At 54.2% G+C, this 19,526-nt stretch overlaps 1 protein-coding gene across 1 annotated transcript; it reads left to right on the top strand.

The window, feature by feature from the left end:
- The first annotated feature begins 6,853 nt into the window (after positions 1-6,853).
- Positions 6,854-19,290, top strand: NBL1 (NBL1, DAN family BMP antagonist). Its single transcript, XM_053997820.1, has 4 exons — positions 6,854-6,977; positions 16,356-16,550; positions 16,737-16,848; positions 18,033-19,290. The coding sequence occupies exons 1-4, from the start codon at positions 6,955-6,957 to the stop codon at positions 18,288-18,290; spliced, it is 588 nt and encodes a 195-aa protein (XP_053853795.1). The 5' UTR covers positions 6,854-6,954; the 3' UTR covers positions 18,291-19,290.
- Positions 19,291-19,526: the final 236 nt, after the last annotated feature.

Here is a 19,526-nt window from a genome sequence, read left to right as displayed (position 1 = left end):
GCTCTCGTGCCTTCTGGCTGTCAGCACTTTGCTGCAGGCTGCTGGAGCTGCATTTTCCTCATGGTGCTGGATACCCACCTCCTGGAGCTTATAAAGATGCTTAGAAAGTTGCTGGTGACTAATAAATCACTCTTCATCTCTAGGCTTTATTGGTGGTGCTTGTAAAGCCTCCAGCTCTGCGTTAGGAATGGATGCCCCTTCCTGGAAAAGGTCACGCCCTGATCAGTTCAAATTCAGTTCATAAATCATGCAAAGGAGTGTGTTTCTTTTTAGAGGTTTTAGAGGATATTCTTCCTCCCCCTCGGTGCTGCACTTGAAGTTGTTAGCAGTGATAAACAGCTAAACCCAACCCATTACTGCTCCCCTGAGCCAAGCATTCCCTGTGGACTTGGACGGAAGGACCTGGAGCTGCTGGAGAGAGTCCAGAGGAGGCACCAAGGGTATCAGAGGGAGGGAGCAGTTCTGCTGTGAGAACTGGGATTGTTCAGCCTGGAGAAGAGAAGGCTCCAGGGTGACCTAACTGTGACCTTCCAGTGCCTGAAGGAGCCAACAGCAAAGATGGAGACTGTGGGCACAGACCTGGAGTGCCAGGACAAGAGGGCAGGGTTAGATGCACATTGGGAAGGAATTCTACCCAGTGAGTGTGGGGAGGCAATGGTGCAGGTTGTATTTGTAATTTTAATTATCTGGAAGTAAATATAAAAGGGCAGCAGACAAATAAGTGCTATTCGGTGGGATGCTGTGTAAGTGCAAAAAAAAGTGGAGCAATGTAGATTTTGGCCCAGTCAAATGTGAAGTTCAGTATTCAGGTGCAACAACCACTGGTAATACCTGGAGATGGCACAGCCTGGGGGATTATGGAACCCCGGGAACTGCAGGAATTGCTGCTAGCAGGGAGAGGCACAGTGAGAAGCGAGGGCTGGAGGCCGAGGCTTGACCTGTGCAGATGAGCAGTGAGGCTCTGAATTACACACTGGGATGAGCTGGGAGAGCCATGGGAGGATTTTCCAACTCCTAATGTCTTAAATGGAAGTTGCTGAGCTCCACCTGGGAGTGACTGGGTGAAATCAAATGACTGTAGCACACATGGATTCAGATCAGATGATCCAACTGTGTTTGTTGGCCGTAAATTCTCTGAAACTTGTAAGGCCACAAAGGCTGCCTGTAGAATTCCTGGTCTCTGTCCCATGGCTTAATCTGGTCTGAACTAAAGGCAGAGTGGTTTTAGCTCGAGGACCCTGCTCGTTCGACACTCCCTGAAGATGTCCCTGGTGTGATCCTCAGAGGGAAGACAACCTATTTCTGTGCCGTTCCTTGCTGCTTTGTTCCTCAGCTCCTCCCTTTTGGACTGTTTTCCTTGGGTTTGTTTGAGGGAATGGCTGATGGTGTGAGCTTCCCTCGCTCCTTTTTCCAGGCACAGGGCCCATTTTTTGTTTAATTCTCTCTGAAGATGACATGGTTCCCTAGATAATCTGTTGAGAGCTGGGGTATTTCATATGTCAATAAATACATCTTTGGATGATGGATGGAAGCCTGGGGCTGGAGCTGCAGGAGGGTTATTGGGATGGGAGTGGAGGTGCACTGGAATGGCTGCAGGGAAAGCCCACGTTGTCCTGCTGTTTGCACCACAGGCTGGGCAGGGAAAATGAGTGCACTGGGTTCTTTTAAGGCCTGAGAAATAATTTCTTTAAATCTTTGGGAGCATCCTAGCAGGCGACATGCTTGTGGGAGGCTCCAGTTTAGTATCTGCAAAGTCAAGGATTTTATATCCATATTAGGTATAAATAGAGGTAGGCTGGCAGATAGAGGCAAGGTCACTGTGACTCCTCCAAGCACCGGATGAGCCTACGATTATTTCACTGGGGCTTCACATTTAACTCTTGTCGTGCACTGCAGCAGCCACTGCTGCCAAAATTAAAACCTGAATGATGCAAAGTTGGTCTAACACAGATGTCTCAGCCTGTTCAGGAGAGCTGTGATAAGCTGAGAACTCATGGCCACTTTCATTTTATTCCTCATCAGCTGCAGTTATAGTCTCAAAAATTCCAATCCTGCTCCAGGGCAGGAGGAGAGGGAGGCAATAAGCAGATTTCTCAGGGTCCCACATTTCTGATGTTATGAACCAGACCCTTTAAATTATGAAAATCACATTATCACTTTAAGAATAGTATTTGTATTTGTATTTTGGAAGGTGGGACTGTGAGCTGAGGGCTTTAATCTGCTAACAAATGCAGATATATTATTTTTTCTCAGTCATCCTAATTCTAAACAACGCTGACACTTGCTGCAGCAGGACTTTGAAAAACTGGCACTTCAAGGCCTCTGATTTTGGGTGCTTTTCTTCAAGGCCAGAGAGTTTGTGCATGAGGCTCTTGCCATGCAAGAGCAGTGCAATATTGCTCTGTGAGTCACCGCGTTTCAGGCGGGTGCTGGTTTCCTTTCAGTAATGTGCAAAATGTTCCCTGCACACATGTGGATGTTCTAAGTTTGTCCTGCTGGTTGACAGTTTGGAGGAGCTTTGGTGCCAGAACTGTCTCTGAACACACACAAGCACCTATTGTGATGAGGCCTGAGCTTGGCTGGGGCCTTCAGGCAGTGCTGCAAGAAAAATAATTAATATAATAAGAGGTTCTGAGTGATTGCAGCAGGGGGAAGTTGTGCAGCAGAGAATAAGATGATTATCAGAGGGGATTTAACTGGTTGTAATGGAGATGGAGGAAACTGGTTATTTTTGAAGTAGGAAGAAAAAAAAAAGCTGTTTGAACTCGTAGGGGCGAGGGCACCTGCAAATGAAGCCCAACAGCTTATTCCCAGCCCTGTGTGCTCAGACTGCCCCTGCAGACAGGAACTGAATGCGAGAAGGATTGTGCATGACCTGAGTTGCTGGGGAAGCAAGGGAGGGAGGGAAGGAGGGAGGGATGGAGGGGCCTGGAGTGCCTGGGAGTGGGGAGTGATTGGGCAAGGTGGAAAATGGAGAGATTAAACACACTTGGACTTGCTCAGGGATGGGAGGGGAATGCTTTTACTGCTGCCCCAGGGCCCCAGAATGTATTGGCACGGCACTACAGAGAAACCACTAATCCCAGTGACCAAGGGGAGGGAACGGGACTTTCTCGGCAGCCCCCCGTGGAAGGCAAGGCTGATGGGATTAGAGGAAACAGCTGGCTCGAGTCGGAGCCTGCAGGAGCTCGCATTCCCGGGGCCGGGGAGGAGAGGAGCACCCCGCTGCCGAGTCGCATTCCAGGTCATTTGCTGAGCCCAGATGTTTGCTAATGGGCTCTGTGAGAGATCCTTTTCCTTCACTCCTGAGCAGTCCTTGCCAGCCAGGTCTGTCCCCAGGTCAGTCCAACAAGGCAGCCAGATTCCCTCCAGGACTTGTGCCTTTCCTCTTTGCCTGCATGGGGGGATTCAGCACAGAGCTCAAATCTGGGGTCCTAAACCCGATGGACGCTGCTGCTCCAAATTCCTCCTGTGGCTGAACCTTCCCTCCAGCCTCTCCTTGCCTCCCTGCAGGGTGTGAAGCTCAGTGAGTGTCTGCAGTGAGGGGCTGCTGTACCCACGTGCTTTGGGGGAATCTCAGGAAGCAAGAACCATGCTTGTAAGGTTGGATTCACCCTTGCCCCGGGTGCTGGAGCTGCACAGATGTGAGAGTTTGTGCTAGCAGCAGCGAGAGGATGTGGTCCTGACACCCTTCCTGCCACCACTGTGCCCTCCCTCCACCTACCCAAGGTAGAGATGGGAAATCATCCCTCAGCTTTTGGAGTTGTTAAACCTTTGTTTCTCTCTTCTGGCACGAGTGCTGCTCCATTCACCCAGGGTGTGTATGCCCTTACACACAGCAGTTTGGGGTCCTGGTATCTTGGAGATGTCTTCTGGCTTATTTAGGAACCAAGAAGTTGGAGTTTAAGCCCAGCAGGGGATGGTCTGCTGAGAGAATCATGGAATGGAATCACAGAATGGCTTGGGTTGGCACAGACCTTAAAGATCATCTTGTTCCAGCCCCTGCCAAGGGCAGGGAGTCCACTCACACTCACACTAAACCAGGCTGCTCCAAGTCCTGTCCAGCCTGGCCTTGATCAACTTTGGTCCAACCTCCCTCAGAAGGGAGCTGATAAAGAGCTGTCTTTATTTCAAGGAGCAGCAGTGCCATTCTGCACCCATTTGCAGTTCAGATGCAGAGGTGAAAGGAGCTGGTCTGGCACGGGCAGGATGGTCCATGGCAGACCCAGACATCAGGCCCAAATCCCTCCTGGGTCATGCAAGGGGCTTTATCCCCTGAGAGCCCTTCCTTGGACCCCGTGTGGTTTATCTCAGGGACAGTGAACAAAACACCAGTGGGGGAAGAGATGGAATTCAGGCCCAGATGTGGGATATGTGCAGGGCCATTCTCCCCACACTGCTCCCTGCAGCCCTTCATGGGCACACACTGTCTCCCCACTCATTTCCCACCCACCTTCCCCCCCATGTGTTTTTGAGCATCCCACTGTGGGCAGGCAGGGAGCTTTGGGCTCTGCACTGACACAAATAAAAGAAATAGTTTTGTTTTTAACTTACAAATACACCCTTTTAATTCTCACGCCCACAGTGCCAGGTCCTGTCCTGACAAGCGGGGAGCCCCTGGCGCTGTGGGCGTTTGTCAGCAGCCCAAAACAGCAGCAGTGGGTGAGGAGGGACATCCTGGATTTCTGCTGTGTCCCAGAGCACAAAGCCTTGGTGATCCAGCAACAGGGAAAGGCCCGAGGGGAAGGCGTGGGGGGGGGCGTGTGGATGTTTTGGACACAAAACATCCTGTACACACATCCTGTGTGTACCTGGTGGAAAACCAGCATGGATTGGGCTGTTGTTGAGGGCAGAGTGAGGAGCTGTGTCACGCTGCACGCCATGGGAAAACATCACTGTGCTTTGGCACGGCTGTTCAGGGGCAGGCAGCAAACTCCCCTGAGCCTGTGGGGAGTGGGAGCTGGTAAACAAGGGGGTGATGTGTGGAGCAAGAGCCTAAAGCTGCTGCTGAAGGCTGAGCCCCTGGCTGGGGAAGAGGGGCTGGCTGCCGAGCTCGGCTCCTTTCCCTCCCTGCAGAGCGACTGCCTCTGCTCTGTGCCTCAGTCTGTCCAAATGACATCTGCAGGCATCAGGTCATCACTCCTGCTTCTGGCTGTGATATCGCATTGCCAAGGAGAAGGGAAAAAGTCTTGGCCCAGGGCTTTGACAGCCTTTCAGCAGCTTCTTTCATCCCCCAGCCAAGCTGCTCTGTCCTACAGCACCTCTGCTTGTTCCTCCTGACACCAGAAAATCTGAACCCTGCTCCTCCTGCCTCCCCACCCCCAGATCCACAGATTGCTGTTTCCCTTTCATGCTGTTTACAGAACTGGAACAGGGATGAATAATAGGAAGCAGTGAATGAACTGCAGGCTGGCTCACAGCTCCTTGCAGAGCAATCACACCCCAGTGCTGAGGATCCCACAAATCCCATCCAAATACTGAAACCCAAACACTCTGCTGAATTTCACCATAATGTCCTGGGTCTGTTGCTGTGTAGCTGGTTGCATCTACATCTTACTTCTCCTTGTGAGAACTTGCTTCAAAGTCCCAGATGTCTCTTATTTCACTCGTATTATTCAGAATAAAGAAGCCTCCTGGGCAGTTTACTGCTGGTCATGCTGGCCATGGGGAGCAGGGAGAGCATTGCTCAAAGGCCTGGGTTCTCCAGTGGGTGAAAATGCTGGGAAACCAGATTTTTGGCTCCCGTTGGGTGTGTGGTCACGGCTAGAGGCTGTTCCTCTTGTTGGCCCTTTTGGAGTTGAGCAGTGCAGTACAGTTTGGAGCTGGGTAGGTTGCATTTTGCAGGATAAGAAAGTGATGTTGGAAGCAGATTTTTGCCACCCTGTTTACAAATCATATTATCCTGGAGCTGGAAGGAACCAGGCAGCAGGAAACCATTCCTTCACTGGCAGCAAACAGCCAGCCCCAAAGCCTCTCCCCACAGCTGCTGCCAGGGCACTACCAGCATTTCTCCTAGCACAGCTGTTGCTTCTTGCCATCTCCCCTTCCTGCTTCTCTGATCTCTATGCAAATCCTCCCACCAACAGCAGCCAGCAAAACCCAGCCAAGCCTGGCAGGTATCTTTCGATTTGGGTAGTGTTTAATGTGGGGGCCTCTTTAGATTAATTGTACCTTAACAGAAACACAGCCCTTCGGTCTCCAGCAATTATCCTATCTGAAAGATAGCCGTGAATGGGGCTTCACTGGGGTGGGGCTTGGCTGTTTTTAATGGGAAAGGGAAAGAGGGAAAGGAAAAAGAAAGAGGAAAAAAAGGAGAAAGAGGAAGGGAAAAGAAAGGAAAAGCAAAAGAGAAAAACGTCGTCTCCAGTGCTGGAGAACTTTCCCGAAGTCTTTTCTGCAGCCAGGACTCTGCCCCACGGACTCTCTATCACGAATTATGTTTAAATAAGAGTTGTTGGCGTTCGGTGAGCCCAGTCCAGACTGTTTATGCCACCGCAGGAGCAAGTGCTGGGACATTCCCTTTCGGCTCTCCTGGCCGAGAGAGTCCCCTCGTTTTGTGCCCGGGCGTTTCCAGCGGGCTCTCCCCGTTAGCTCGAACACTTGCCGGGGGTTCCATGGCCCAGGTCGGTGGGTGAGCTCCGTGCCTGGGTTCTGGGTGTCCCGGCTCTCCTCTCCGCGGGGCTCTCGGTGCGCCCGCAGCCCGGCGGGCGGGCGGGCGCTGCCGCCGCCGCCGCTCCCTCCTCCCGCCGGCCGTCCCTCCCTCCTTTCCCCTCCTCTCCCTCCGCAGCCCGATTGTGCAATCGCGAGCGGCGGGGCCGGCGGCACCGCCCGGAGCCCGGCACCGGGGGGAGGGAGGCGGCAGCTCCCGCCCGCCCCGCGCCTCCCTCCGTGGCCGCCCCGCCGCGCCGGGGATGCGGCAGCCGCCGGGCACCGCCGGGCCCCGGACCCCATGGGATGCGCCCGCCGTCGCCTGGCTGGTGAGTAGCCCTTGGCTTTGTGTGCCCCCCACCCCCGCCCCGAACCTGCTGTTGTTTCCCCGCACCAGATTTTCCGTCTCTTTTCCTCTCGCTTGTCTTCTCCCCGCCGCCGGTGATGGATGGCCGGGAGGATGAGGATGTTGCCACGGGCAGAAATCGGTTGCAGATGAGGCGGACTTGGGGGGATCTGCTCTGCAATCGTTAAACTATTTCCACCGCCGCTTTAGCTCGAGCAGAATAAAAGCCTGGGAGCCGGGGAGCCGCGCTGTGTCGGTCGCACATCTGTGGTACAGAGTCCTTCCCTCCTTCCCTCCTTCCCATCCCTGTCGGGGTTTGAAACAAAAGTGCCGAGGGAAGAACGGGAACGCTCAGTATCGATTAACCACACCACCAGCGGACGCAGGGTAGTTGAACGATCATAAAAGAAAGAAGTTTTCCCGATGGCAAGGCAGTAAACTTTTGTTCCTTGAAAAGTTCATCCCGGGGATTAATTTACATCCTTGTTTCATGGAAATACTTTAGGCACTTACTGTAAAGCTTATATCCAATATATCCCTACCTGTTTCTTGAAACCCAACATATCATTTCAATTTGTCTCAGTATTTGCAGCAATTTTTATTTGTTCCATACAATAGTCTCTGCATTTTAAGATCAGTGGGGATTTCTCTTTTTCTCTGGTAGGTGTTTTGGGAACAGAACATGCTTTAGCTCGCTTTTGGGCTGCATTAAAGTTGATCTGGACAATCCCTTATTGCCTACTAACATTTCTCTTACAAGGGCAGCAGCAAATTCTGCTCCACTCCACTCTGCTCCACAATCTTTTACATATAGGATTAACCCCACAAAATTAAAAATTCAGCCTGTGAAGTGTTTGTGGATTTAGGACACGGTAGCTTTTCCATGTGGGTTTTTTTGGGAAAAATCTGAAACCTGCTGAAACAAGTGGGAAAGATCCTAGAGATATGGAGAGACCCAGAGTCTCCCTTGTAATTTTAGCCGAAGAACTCAGTGCCTTCTTTGCAATGTCCAACCAGCCAAAAATCAGCTGCATACACTGGGCATTTCTGCCTTTTGAAGGCAGTCTCCCATCTCGTAAAAGGCTGCTCGCCTCAAATTTGCAAACCGCAGGATGGGAAATGGAATTTGCCTTCAGTATAAAAATCCCAAGTGTTTGCAAACAGCCCTGAGAAGAATCCGGGCTCTTGGCGTGACCTCCCAGCGCTGAATTCCAGCTCGGGGAGTTTGCGGTCTCACAAAAAGGGCAAACGAGCAAAGTCTTCCCAAGTGCCCACTCGTCTTTCCGGAGCAAGGAAAACAGTGGAGCTGGAGGGAATTTGGGTGCTCTGGAGGTGCAGGATCAGGCCCTGAGCCAAAGTGCTTTTCAAGGAGCCTTGAAGAGCTGCCCGTGTTGAAGTGACTTTGCTTGCGGCGTGCGTTGGCATTGCCGAGGGCGGATTAAGCTGGTGCAGCCACGGGAAACCTGCCCAAGGAGCAGAGGAAACTCCTGGGCAGTTATTCCTGCCCAAACTCCGCGCTGGTCCCATTAAAGCTTTAGCAGCTCCTCTGCCAGATCCCATATCCGACCACGGGGCAGGCAGAGCCAGGTTCTTGCTCGGTCCTTGGGCCTTGCTCCTGCTCTTTTTGTTTTGAAGTCTGCTGGAAAAAAACCACCCTCCTCTGTGGTTGCACGGGCTCAGAGATCCCCTGTGACAAAGCAAGGAGCACAGTAACAGGGCCCAGCATGGCTGAGGGCAAACTTCACACCCGCTCAAATCAGACTCTTAAAAACCTGAACAGCTGATAAAATTGTCCTTCTGGGGGAGTTCTGGAGTGAGAGTGAGGGGTGGTCTGTCCTCTGTTAGCCCTGGCAGGGCTGTGCTTGCTGTTCTCCAGACCTTTGTTTCTTGTGCAGTACTGTTTAGGGAGGGACGGCTGTGGGGCCGTGGGGGCCAGGGCTTTCCTGGACATAAATTAGCACCGAGGGTGGGAACGGAACAGCCCAGCACCCAGCAGCAGTTGTGGAGCTGGGCTGGGCTGCTGCCCCATTCCAGCCAGGACTGCAGCTCTGTGGAGCTGAGCCTTGGAAACGGCGTCAGGATGGAGCCCTTGCTCGAGTCACTCTCAGATGTGGTTTAAGCCTTCTTCTTCTCTCACACCGAGCTCAGGCAACCTGTCCAGAGGGGTGAAGGGAGTGCTGTTCGGGTCACAGTGGGATTTCTTTGTGGGCCAAATCCTGCAGTTTTAGGAGAAACGGTCTAAATGTCAAGTGTGAGGTCAGCCCTGGTAGCGACTGGAAATACCAGCTGGGCTGTGGGCTGTTACATTACCTCCAAACCCCTCTGGCCTTGCACTTCTGAGTGTTTTTCTTCTTTGGCCAGTGCCATGGGTAAATAACACAGACACTGGGTTTGTGCCATCAGAACTGAGGAGGCTCGTGTGGTGTGAAGCAGAGAGTAAAAGAGGGCAAAAACACATCAGGTCAGTGAATTTCTGCTGCTGTGACCAAGATATGGCCTGAACGGGTATGAAGGGAGAGGGAGACAGCAGGGAGGATCCCGAAAGACCCACAGCTCCATCCGCAAGCTCTTTTCTCCTTTCCTCTTTCCCCTTCTTGCTCCAGCAGCTGGGAACCTGATCCTGCAGGCGCAACCCCGCTGCGCTGGGTTTTTATGCAAGTTTGGTAATGAATGACCGAGCCAGGCGAAAGCCAGCGTGGTTGGCATCCGAGACAGCTCCCCTCGCTGCCTGCAGGAATTAAAAAAATCATCATCCTGGTGGCCACTCTGCACTGAAACTGGTTTTATCTGGTTCCAGTTAGGCTTGTTTTGAGTAAGACGAGCGGTGCCAGATTCTGATCTCATTTGCACCAGTGGAGTCATTTGGAGGAGCCGGTCCCAGTTTACCTCACTCCAAGTGAAAGCAGAACGGGCCCTGCTGGAGAAGCTCTCCCCGGGGCAGTGCCCGGTGCCTGCCCGCAGATCCCAGCCGGGGAAAAGCCAGCAGCTCCCGGGACCCGTCCCGCAGGCTCTGGGGGTTTTCCTGCCGCTCCTGAGAGCTCTGCACCCACCAGGACGGGAGAGGCTGTGGCTTCGGCCGCCGGGGAACCCGAGTGACCGAGCCTGGTGCTCTGGGGAGGTGCCGTGGGCCCGGGGTGGTGCTCGGGCTCCCGATGGGGGTACAGTGCTGGAGGAGGAGGAGGAGATCCTCCCTGCTCCCGCTGGGTGGGAAACTGCTGCGCAGGGACAGCGTCGGAGAGAGCAGCACAATCCCTGCTATCCGTGGGATTTTCTAAGGAGCTGTTGGACACCCACCGCCCTCCTGCACGTCCCGATGCCCTCGGCCCCAGGCTGGCTCTCTCGGCTCCGCGGCCGTGGCACGGCTGTGTGGGAATCACCAGCTCCAGGGAAAAGCGGGAGGCAGCCGGGCCCCGCTCAGGTCCGGGCATGCGAGCGAGCCTCGGGCTGAAACGCTGCTCCCAGCTGTGCTGGGAAGCGCCCGGTGCTCGGATCAGCTGCACCGGCTCCGACCCGGCTGGGAATGCTCCAGGCACGGCTCCAGACCGGCCCTGGCCCGTGCAGGGCTTGGGCAGAGCCTGAACCCTCTGCCCAGCGAGCTGAGGCTCCCCAGCCCGCTGCTCCCCAGAGCCGCCGCTGGAGGCTGGTCCCAGGCTCGTTTTCCACTCCCCACAAAGCTGATCTGGTCCCAGGCTGGTTTTCCAGCTCCTCACAAAGCTGATCTGGTCCCAGGCTGGTTTTCCAGCTCCCCACAAAGCTGATCCTTGCTCCCATCCCACTCCTCCAGCTGCTCTTGGGGGCTGCAGAGCCCCACATGCTTCAGGAAGAGGGGCAGTGGAGGTGTGGGGCCAGGATGTGTTCCTGAGCTTTAGGTTGATGCATTTTCCTGGCCGTGATTGTTCTTAATGCTGAAGAAATTGAGCAATTGAAATAAATGGCCAGAAACTGTTTATATGACTCTTACCTCTTCTACAGGCCATTAGTGGGTCCCTTTTCCAGCAGAGCTCCTTCAGGACCCCATCCTAAGCCCAAGTCCAGAGCTTTCCAATGACTTTTGTAGGCAAAGCATCTTGGACTTTTTTTTTCCAGCTGCAAAGAATGAGTTTCCCAAGTGCTCAGTGCATGGTTGAGAAGCCAGATTAAAACTCCCAATGTACCAACATCTTTTCACATTCTGGCCAATGTGGGGAGGGCAGAGAGCTTTAAAAATGCTGCACTGCTTTTCTTTATTTCTGCTTTATTTCTGCGACTTGCCTAGCCATGCTTGAGTGGAAATTAATATGTTACAGAAAGGGAAGCTCTAACATCTGCTTCTGAAAGGAGCAGACACAGCCAGGTCCGCAGTGAGAAACGACACAGCTTTTGCTCCACTATCAAAAAGTTCTTAGGACGGATTCTTGTGGTTGTTAAATATCAAATGTCTTCCTGTGGTAGTTCCCTGTTTATTTTTTTGTAATTTCTCCCCAGATTTTGCAGCTCAGTGAAGCAAGACTGGAGCTCTGAGCTCGGGAGAGATTTCTGTGCTCACTTAAGCACTCTTGTGTCCTGCTGTCCTGAAGAATTACCTCCAGACATTCTCAGTGCAGAGTTCTCTTCCCTCTCCCCTGCCCATATCATACCTCAATCAGATTCTTTTGGGCTGTTACAGTCACTATAGTACAAAATCGTAAAGTTTTAGCTAAATGCAAATTTCAAAAAGAGGGAAGTATTTAATAAGAACAGGTAATAAATAGCATCTGTTGTTTTGATAGATGTTTTTCAATACACAGTGACTTCTCAATTTTTTTCAGTTGAGATTTAAGCTTTTCCTCTTAATAATGCTGGCTTGTAAGTTGTTTTGTTCCATGTAAGCAAATATTATTTGAGTTCCGTTTCCTAACAGCCAATCCCCAGTGGTGTTCAGAAGTTACAGACCTAATCCTGTGCCTGAGGAGAGCCGTGCCCTGGGTCTTTCTGGGATGTTTCTTCCCAGTTGCCACCAAGCAGACACTTCACTCTGGCTTTGCATCATTTTAGGTGCCTCAATAACAATGTTCCTTTTAGCATTTCCTGCAGTGCGATCTCTCCTGGCCACCTGCACACACAGGAGAGATCCCACACGAGTCCTTGCAGAGCTCCCTCCCCTGCCCTGCAGCGCCGTGTCCTGGTGTGACTCCCCCCCACGCTGTCCCCACCTGGCTCCCACCTGCCCCGTGCCTTCCCCCAGCGCTTTCCACCGAGGAATGTGGGGTGAGGGCTGCTGGCAGCCAGCCCTCCCTCCTGCCCGGGCAGCCGCTTCTCTCCAGGGGAGTCGGGCTCTGCAAACACCTCCCTGTGCTCTCCACGCTTCCTGCACCCATCAGCTCACTTGGTGCTCCCCCGCCCCTGCTCTTGCAACCAGGGAAACTGAGGCACAGAGCATCTTTGGGCCCTCCTCTGCTCCGTGTGGCGGCTCTTGTCAAACAGCACAAATAACCAGTGGCACGCAGAGTGCTGTGGCTCCTGTCCCACACCAGCCAGGGTCACTCCTGCCATCTCAGCCCAGCGAGGGCAGAGCCCGGCCAGGTGTGGAGCTGGCTGCATCAGGAAGGACAGCCCTGTGTCCAGGGGGGCAGGACAGGGGAGGGGATCCCAGCTCTGGCCCAGACCAGGAGCTGAAACCTTCCCCTTGTCCATCTCTGCTGAGAGCTCGTGTGCCACAGAAGGGCCCGGATCCCTGAGCCAGGCAGCACGGAGTGGGCCCCGTTTCCGTGCTGTGCTCACAGGCTGGGAGCCTTGGCCCAGTGATGTTTGTAAAGCTTTGGGGGCTCTTGTCTCTCAGGGCCTGCAGTGCCTCGTGTGTGGCCGTGAGCACAACCTACCTGTGTTTGTAGTTCTCTGTATTTGGCAGAATTGCAAGATCCTGGATAAGAAGAATACCTAAAAACCCATTAAACAACTTGTGAAACACTCCCCATGTCCACCTGCAAGCTTGCCTTGTGTTATGGTGTAAACTTCCCACTGGAAAAAGAGGCTAAAACTGATTAGATCTGTTTTATTTTCCTCCAGAAGTGTTTGGTTTCCAAATGTCTGGGAACAGCTGTGGGCTGGATGGTGGGAACGTGGCCTCCGAGGTAATTCCAGTGATTGTCCTCCGGCCCATGGAACCATGGAGATTTTCCCAGCTGCTCCCAGGCGTTGGTGTTATCCTGCTGGAGGGACTCCTGAGAGTGCTGGGATTGCTGGGATGGGAGGAAGGAGCTCTTCTAGGTGACACAAAACATCTGAGGTGGTACCAGAAGATCTCCACACTGTGAAGCTGAGCTGTCAGCGGAACCCCCGGGGTGCTGGGGTGGTACCCTGAACCCAGCTGCCCCTCAGCTCCTCGGGCACGGGCTGGAAAAGGGCTCCGGAGCCGAGGCTGCAGCTGTGCCTGCGCTGAGAAATTGTTTGTGTCGGGAGCTGGGATGTGCCAGGTTCAGGGGCTGAGTCATTTCTTTCCCAAAAGCTGCCGGAGGGATGGTGAGGAAGCTGCCATGCGGCTCCCTGCAGAGGGAGCGGGGGGAGACCCTCACGGGCCGGTGGCTCTGCCGGAACTGAGCTGAACTTTCTGCTTGAAGAGCTTTGACTAGCGGGGAAAAAAATGTGCCTCGGTTCGGGGAAGAGAAAGAAGCCCCTGCGTGCCGGGAAGTGGCTGCTCCCGCCGGGTCAGCCGGGGAACACACTTGTTTCTTTCGGAACGTGTAATTTAGCTTGTCACGGAGGAATGTGCTCCATGCCTTTATTTAATCGGGAGTTTGCAAACCTGCTCGGGTGCCTCGTCTTCCTTTTCCCCTTCCCTTCCCGGGCGGGGGGGAGCAGGAACACGGTGCTTTTGTCTCCGTGGCTGTGGCTGCTGTCAGATGAATGGTGTTGGTGGCAGCTCTGTTCGCATGACTGGTTTGAGCTATGGACACGCTGCTCCCAGCCCCGGCTCCCTCCCAAACTCAGCTGCATCAGATGTTTTCCTAGGCACTGGCATAAACCTCGTTACTTACTAGAAAAGTAGCCCTGCGGGTTCCAGGACATTCCTGGGAGAAGGAAAACACCATGTGCCGGGGATGTGGTGTGTTCAAGGCTGCAGGTCAGAAGGGGATGGCAGCGCTGGGGGCCAGGGTGCCCTGAGGAATGGGGACACTTGGAACTGCTCCAGCTCCAAAGGGGTGCCCGCTTCCCCTGCTGGGAATTCCCCACTTCCCCACTCTTCCACCACCCCTTGCACAGGGGACGGCAGCCGTGGGGGCCCTGGTTACAAACACACCCCTGCTCAGGAAAGGAGAAGGCTTCAGCACATGCTTAAGTGCTTTCCTGAATCCAGGCCAGGTCCTGTGCTTTAGCTGAGCACAGCCTCACTCCTCTTCCTCACGGGAGCCCAGATGCTGGAGAGGATCCCTTGTGCCTCTGGCTGCTCTGAACAACAGAAACACTTCCACGGAACACCTCCCTCCAGGAGCACAGACCCCAGGAAACAGGACTTGTCAGCACAGACAGGAATTCTGCCTCTTTGTAGCTGGGTAGAGATGCACAGAAACCTGGAAAAACCCCACCTTTCTTAGGAAAGAAGGAAATTTCTCTCTAATGGGGCATGTGGAAGTGAACTTGTGTGCTGACTCCAGAGGAATTTGGGCTGTTCCCTGGGGGATTGTGATTGCTCTTTGGGTCACATCCCAACTCTGATCTCGGACTTGCCTTTGGGAGCAGGATTCCTCAGCACAGAGCTGCTGGCATTTGAGGAATGAGTGATGCTTGTTTCGGAAAGCAAACCAAGTGTGTGTGTTTGTGTGTGCAACTTAGCCATGTTCATCCTTCAGAAATTGCAGAATTCCCCCACTGAAATGGGAAAAAACCCTCAGGCACCAGAGTCCTCTTCAGGACAGATGTATTTAACCCCACAACTCTCGTTAGTGGCAGGGCAAGCTCAGGAGTTAAAACCCTCTGCTTATCTCCAGCCAACACCAGCCAATACCTCTCCTTTGTGCAGGTATTCCCACCAGGGAGCCATGGGATCCACATCCCACAAGTGCTGGGAGGATTACGAAGCCAGGGCTTTGCAGGTGTTGCTGCATTATATCACTGGGTTCTTGCATCACCAGAAAATGAGGAAATTTAGCAGAGACCCCACAAGATTCCTCCAGAGATCCCGTGAATGAGGATGCTCTTTTCTGTGTGCCATGGGATGGAAGACAGGGAAGAATCTTTCTGGTTTGTCTCTTGATTCAGATCCAGGAGCTTGAGCTCAGTGGAGGGATAAGAGGGCAAAATCCCATAAGGACCTTAAAATCCCTGAGTGCTTAGGAGGTCGTCTCAATAATTTAGATAAGTCTGATGGTCCTGCAGCCCAAAGGGTGTGGATGAGGACTCTGGAGGAACAGGGTATTTTTCCTCTCCTTCCCAGCAAGTGTTAGAGGGCTGGGCCCAGGAGCCATGGGAATCAACAGGAGTCTTTCCAGTGTGGGCTGTGGATCATCGTCTGGATAAATAAATAGAAGGAAATAACAAATAACATGGTTCTAACAAATATTTTAGAAAGTATAAATGCCTTTCACCATGACTCCATCCAAACCCCACACAGGAAAAAATTTCCCTGTTTCTGTGCTGCTTTTCCATCTGCCTTTCCCCAGCGACTTGGGAGTGTTAACTCGGGCACCTTGGCTGGAGAGCAGAGCCAGGAAACCTCGTGGGGATTTCTCTGGGGTGGGCAGCGACCTCCAAGCTGACCAGCTTGGCGAGCGAGGTCTGTCCTGGTGACAAGGCCCCCCCGTGTCCCGTCCTCGCAAGAGCCCTTTGCAGAATTTGAGCGGCTCCGTACAAATAAATGTTGTATTGTTCTTTCCTGCGGGTTTCCAGCCTCTGGGCTGAGGTTTCCCCTGCGTGCTGCTGCCTTGCAGCGACACCTGCTGCACTCCCTGGAGGAGAGGGGCCCCGGCAAGGCCGGCTTTGGCTTCCCAGCTGGGAGAAAAGGAAGCGGGAAAGCTTGTTCCTTCCTCAAATAAAAACATTCTTGTGGTGTGGGACTTCTCCAGCCTGGCTCGACTCGTGGCGGTGACACTTTTGGTTTGCAAACTTCTCCCAGCCCAGCTTTGGGTGGGAAATGAGGAAAAGCTTGCTGTTGTTCCAGGCACAGAGCTTGGGTGAGGCAAGGCAGGTGTCTGACTGGCCCAGAGCTTGTTTGGAAGAGGAAAGAGGCAGAGTAGCACATCCCACTCCCCGGGCATTGTTCTGGGAGCTGTCCTGGCCCTGGCAGTGGCTGTGGAGGGGGATGTGGGGATGGACCTGTGCTTGTTACAACCAAGAACTTCCTGGGGGTGGGAGAAATGGGTGCTTTGCCAGTTTTCTTTGCTGCTAACGTTTTGCTCTCTGTGTCCAGGTGTAGGATTTCGGCAGAGCTGGCCATGATGTTATGGTTCGTGGTGGGGGCCCTGTTCCCAGCGCTGCTCCTGGCCGCTCCACCGCCCATAAACAAGCTCGCCCTCTTCCCGGACAAGAGTGCCTGGTGCGAGGCCAAGAACATCACCCAGATCGTGGGGCACAGCGGCTGCGAGTCCAAATCCATCCAGAACAGGTACAGATCTACCCTCAGCTCAGACTGGAGGCAGCTGCTGGCACTGGAGTGGCTCTGAGGACTGTCACTCACACAAGAAGCCGGGCACAGTGTCCTGCCTCTGTCTCAGGGGAAGGTCAAATCTCTGCCTGTGCTGGGAAGAGCAGCACCTCCCCTGAGCCCCCACCCCTCCTGCTGTCTTTGCAGGGCCTGTCTGGGACAGTGCTTCAGCTACAGCGTCCCCAACACCTTCCCCCAGTCCACAGAGTCCCTGGTTCACTGCGACTCCTGCATGCCAGCCCAGTCCATGTGGGAAATCGTGAGTATCCTGCTCTGCTCCATGGGGTCCCAGCTCTGACACCACCTCAGGGCCAGTCCTTCTCCTTCTCTGGGCTCTTCCCACTCATAATTTCCTTCCAGGGCATCTCTCAGGTGACTGTACTGTCTTGAGATGCCTGGGTGGAGGGAGCTGCTGGAAGCTCTGATGAGAGATTCATTATCCCCTCTTTGCAGAACCATCCCTTGTCATTCCCTGCATTATTTATCCCTATGCTTACCCACATGCCTGCTCCCTTTGTCCACCTGCACCCCCCCTGGGAGATCTGGCTGTGTTTTATGTTCAGAAGTTCTTCCCACAGCCAGTCATCCTTAGACCTCACAGTTCCGTGTCACCTCTGATCCTGGCAGAGCCATAAACCCAGGTCCAAGAGAAGCCCAGAGCCCAGGGAACTGGCTCTGCTCTCTGCCTCCCTTTCAGGTCACATTTGATGAGAGGGTTTAATCCAAATTACCCAGGCTGCTTGGCATCACCTCTTGTGGGTGGCCTTTGCTGTCTCACCAATATTCCAGTGCCAGCAGTGCCTGGGAGCTGAGTCCTGCTGGAGTTGGTGCTGAAAGGAGGTGGGAGTGAGGTGGGGGTTGGTCTCTTCTGCCATGTCTCAGGTGAAAGGAGGAGAGGAAATGGCCTCAGGTTGCACCAAGGGAGGTTCAGATTAGATACAAGAAAAAAAAAAAAAACTCACTGAAAGGGTGGTCAGGCTTTGGAAAAAAATCCCCAAGGAGGTGGTGGAGTCCTTGTCCCTTGGAGGTGTCCAAGGAATGACTGGACATGGCAGTCAGTGCTCTGGTCTGGGTGACAAGGTGGGGATGGGTCATAGGTTAGTCTTGATGGTTTTGGAAATCCTTTCCAATCTTACTGAATCCCATGGATTCAGTGATTCCATGGTTTAGAGGTGACTACAGTGGTGCTGGGTTGATGGTTTGACTGGATGAGCTTGAAGGTCTCTTCCAGCCTTGATGATTCTGTGATTTTCCCTGAGTGTCTGGAACAAGACATTCCCAGAGAACTCCCACCTTGCAGACTGACCAGGGGTTTGTTTCTATGGATAGAAACCCATCACATCTGGCCTAAAACACCCCAAATCTGCAGGGTCTGGGGCAGGTCACACCTCCCACCACGGGAGCCTGAGCACTGACCCGCTGCGTCCTTGTCCCGCTGCCCAGGTGACACTGGACTGCCCAGGCAACGAGGAGATCCCCAGGGTGGACAAGCTGGTGGAGAAGATCCTGCACTGCAGCTGCCAGGCCTGTGGGAAGGAGCCGAGCCACGAGGGAGCCCTGTTCAACGTGTACCTGAACGCCGAGGAGAACATGCCCCACGAGGGGCCCGCGCCCCACCACTACCCCCACCACCAGCAGGAGCTGGAGGAGCCGCCGGCCTCCAGCCACCACCACCACCACGAGGAGGAGGGCGAGGAGTGACCCGTGTGGACTGTCCTGGCAGGGCTGTGCGAGGGCCAGGGCCAGGCTTTGGGGAGGGAGGGGGGTGCTGGAGTCTTTCCTGTCAAAGCGCTGCCCTGGCGTCGCCCCCGACACCGCGGGACGTTCTGAGGCGCAGGCGGGGCTGGAGCTGCGGGCTGAGACACGAGGGCTCGGCCTTCCCGGATGCACATAATGATAATAATAATAATAATATATTGAGAGGAGTGGCACGAGGGGCTCTGGCTGACAGCAGGGGCTGGGCCGGGCTCCCGGGGCTCTTCGCAGGCTCCCGGCCCTGGGGGGAGCCCTCTGAGTCCTGCTGGGTTCTCCTCGTGCCCAGCGTGGAGGAGGAAGGGAAGCAGCCTCTCCACAGTCCCACGAGAGATCCACATCTCTCTGAGGTGGTGGGATCAGCAGCACCCCTCCTGCCTCCTCTCCCCCTGCCTGCCCACAAGGGCTCAGGATGGACATGCTCCTGGCACCCACTGCATCTTGCTCTGAGCCCAACCCTTTGTATCAGGCGGCTCCTGGGGAGGCTTTTGCCCTCTGGGACTGTACCTGAGGGCACTGGGAACCGTGGTGGTGACAACCCTTACCTTGCTGTCCCCAGGGCCACCACGTTGCTCCCTGGGGGTGAGGGACTTGGATCATGAGCGCTGGGGCTTCACGTTTTGGGGCTGCAGGGGAAGGCCAAGAGCTGAAGGGGGGTCTGGGGGAGGTTCCATCCCTGTCCCCCCTCTCTCTGCTGCACTTTCACGGTGGTGGAGGGAGAAGGGGACTGGGGGCTGGAACGTCCCTGTGCAGGGAGTGCTTGGGCAGGGCTGGAGGTCGGGGTGGGCACGGCCTCTGCTGCCCCTCTCTCTCTCTCCGTTGTACAAAGCTGATTCCTTGGCGTTGTCCTGACAAGAGCTTCCAGAGCTTGTAATCGAATGCCTCCCCCTCCTTTTGACAAGTTTTGGGTTCTTTTTTTTCTTAAATAAATTAGTTCTGACTTCCACTGCCCAGTGCTCTGATGCCTGTCTGGTTTTTGGCAGTGCTGACGCCAGGACAAGGCAGCGGTGCCGGAGGCTCCAGGGCAGGGGAGAGCCGTGGTTCCCACAGCTATTTGCTGCATTCCAGCTGGGAAAAGGAGGAGACGGAGCTGCTGGAAGGAAAACCGAGCCCAAATACTGAGCGTATGGGCTGCATGTGGCCCGGGGAGCCTGCACGGCAGCTGTGGCCGGGCGTGGTGGGTCC

This window comes from Vidua macroura, chromosome 23, assembly GCF_024509145.1.
Source record: "Vidua macroura isolate BioBank_ID:100142 chromosome 23, ASM2450914v1, whole genome shotgun sequence".
Classification (NCBI taxonomy): domain Eukaryota; kingdom Metazoa; phylum Chordata; class Aves; order Passeriformes; family Viduidae; genus Vidua; species Vidua macroura.
Note: the sequence above shows the minus strand (reverse complement) of the source record. Positions and strands in the feature narration are given on the sequence as shown.

Excerpts from the sequence above, each read along its gene's own strand:
- NBL1 (XM_053997820.1), top strand. The coding sequence starts at position 6,955 with ATGCGCCCGCCGTCGCCTGGCTG. Across the intron at positions 16,551-16,736 it reads TCCAAATCCATCCAGAACAG|GGCCTGTCTGGGACAGTGCT; the intron begins GTACAGATCTAC and ends CTGTCTTTGCAG. Across the intron at positions 16,849-18,032 it reads CCCAGTCCATGTGGGAAATC|GTGACACTGGACTGCCCAGG; the intron begins GTGAGTATCCTG and ends CCCGCTGCCCAG.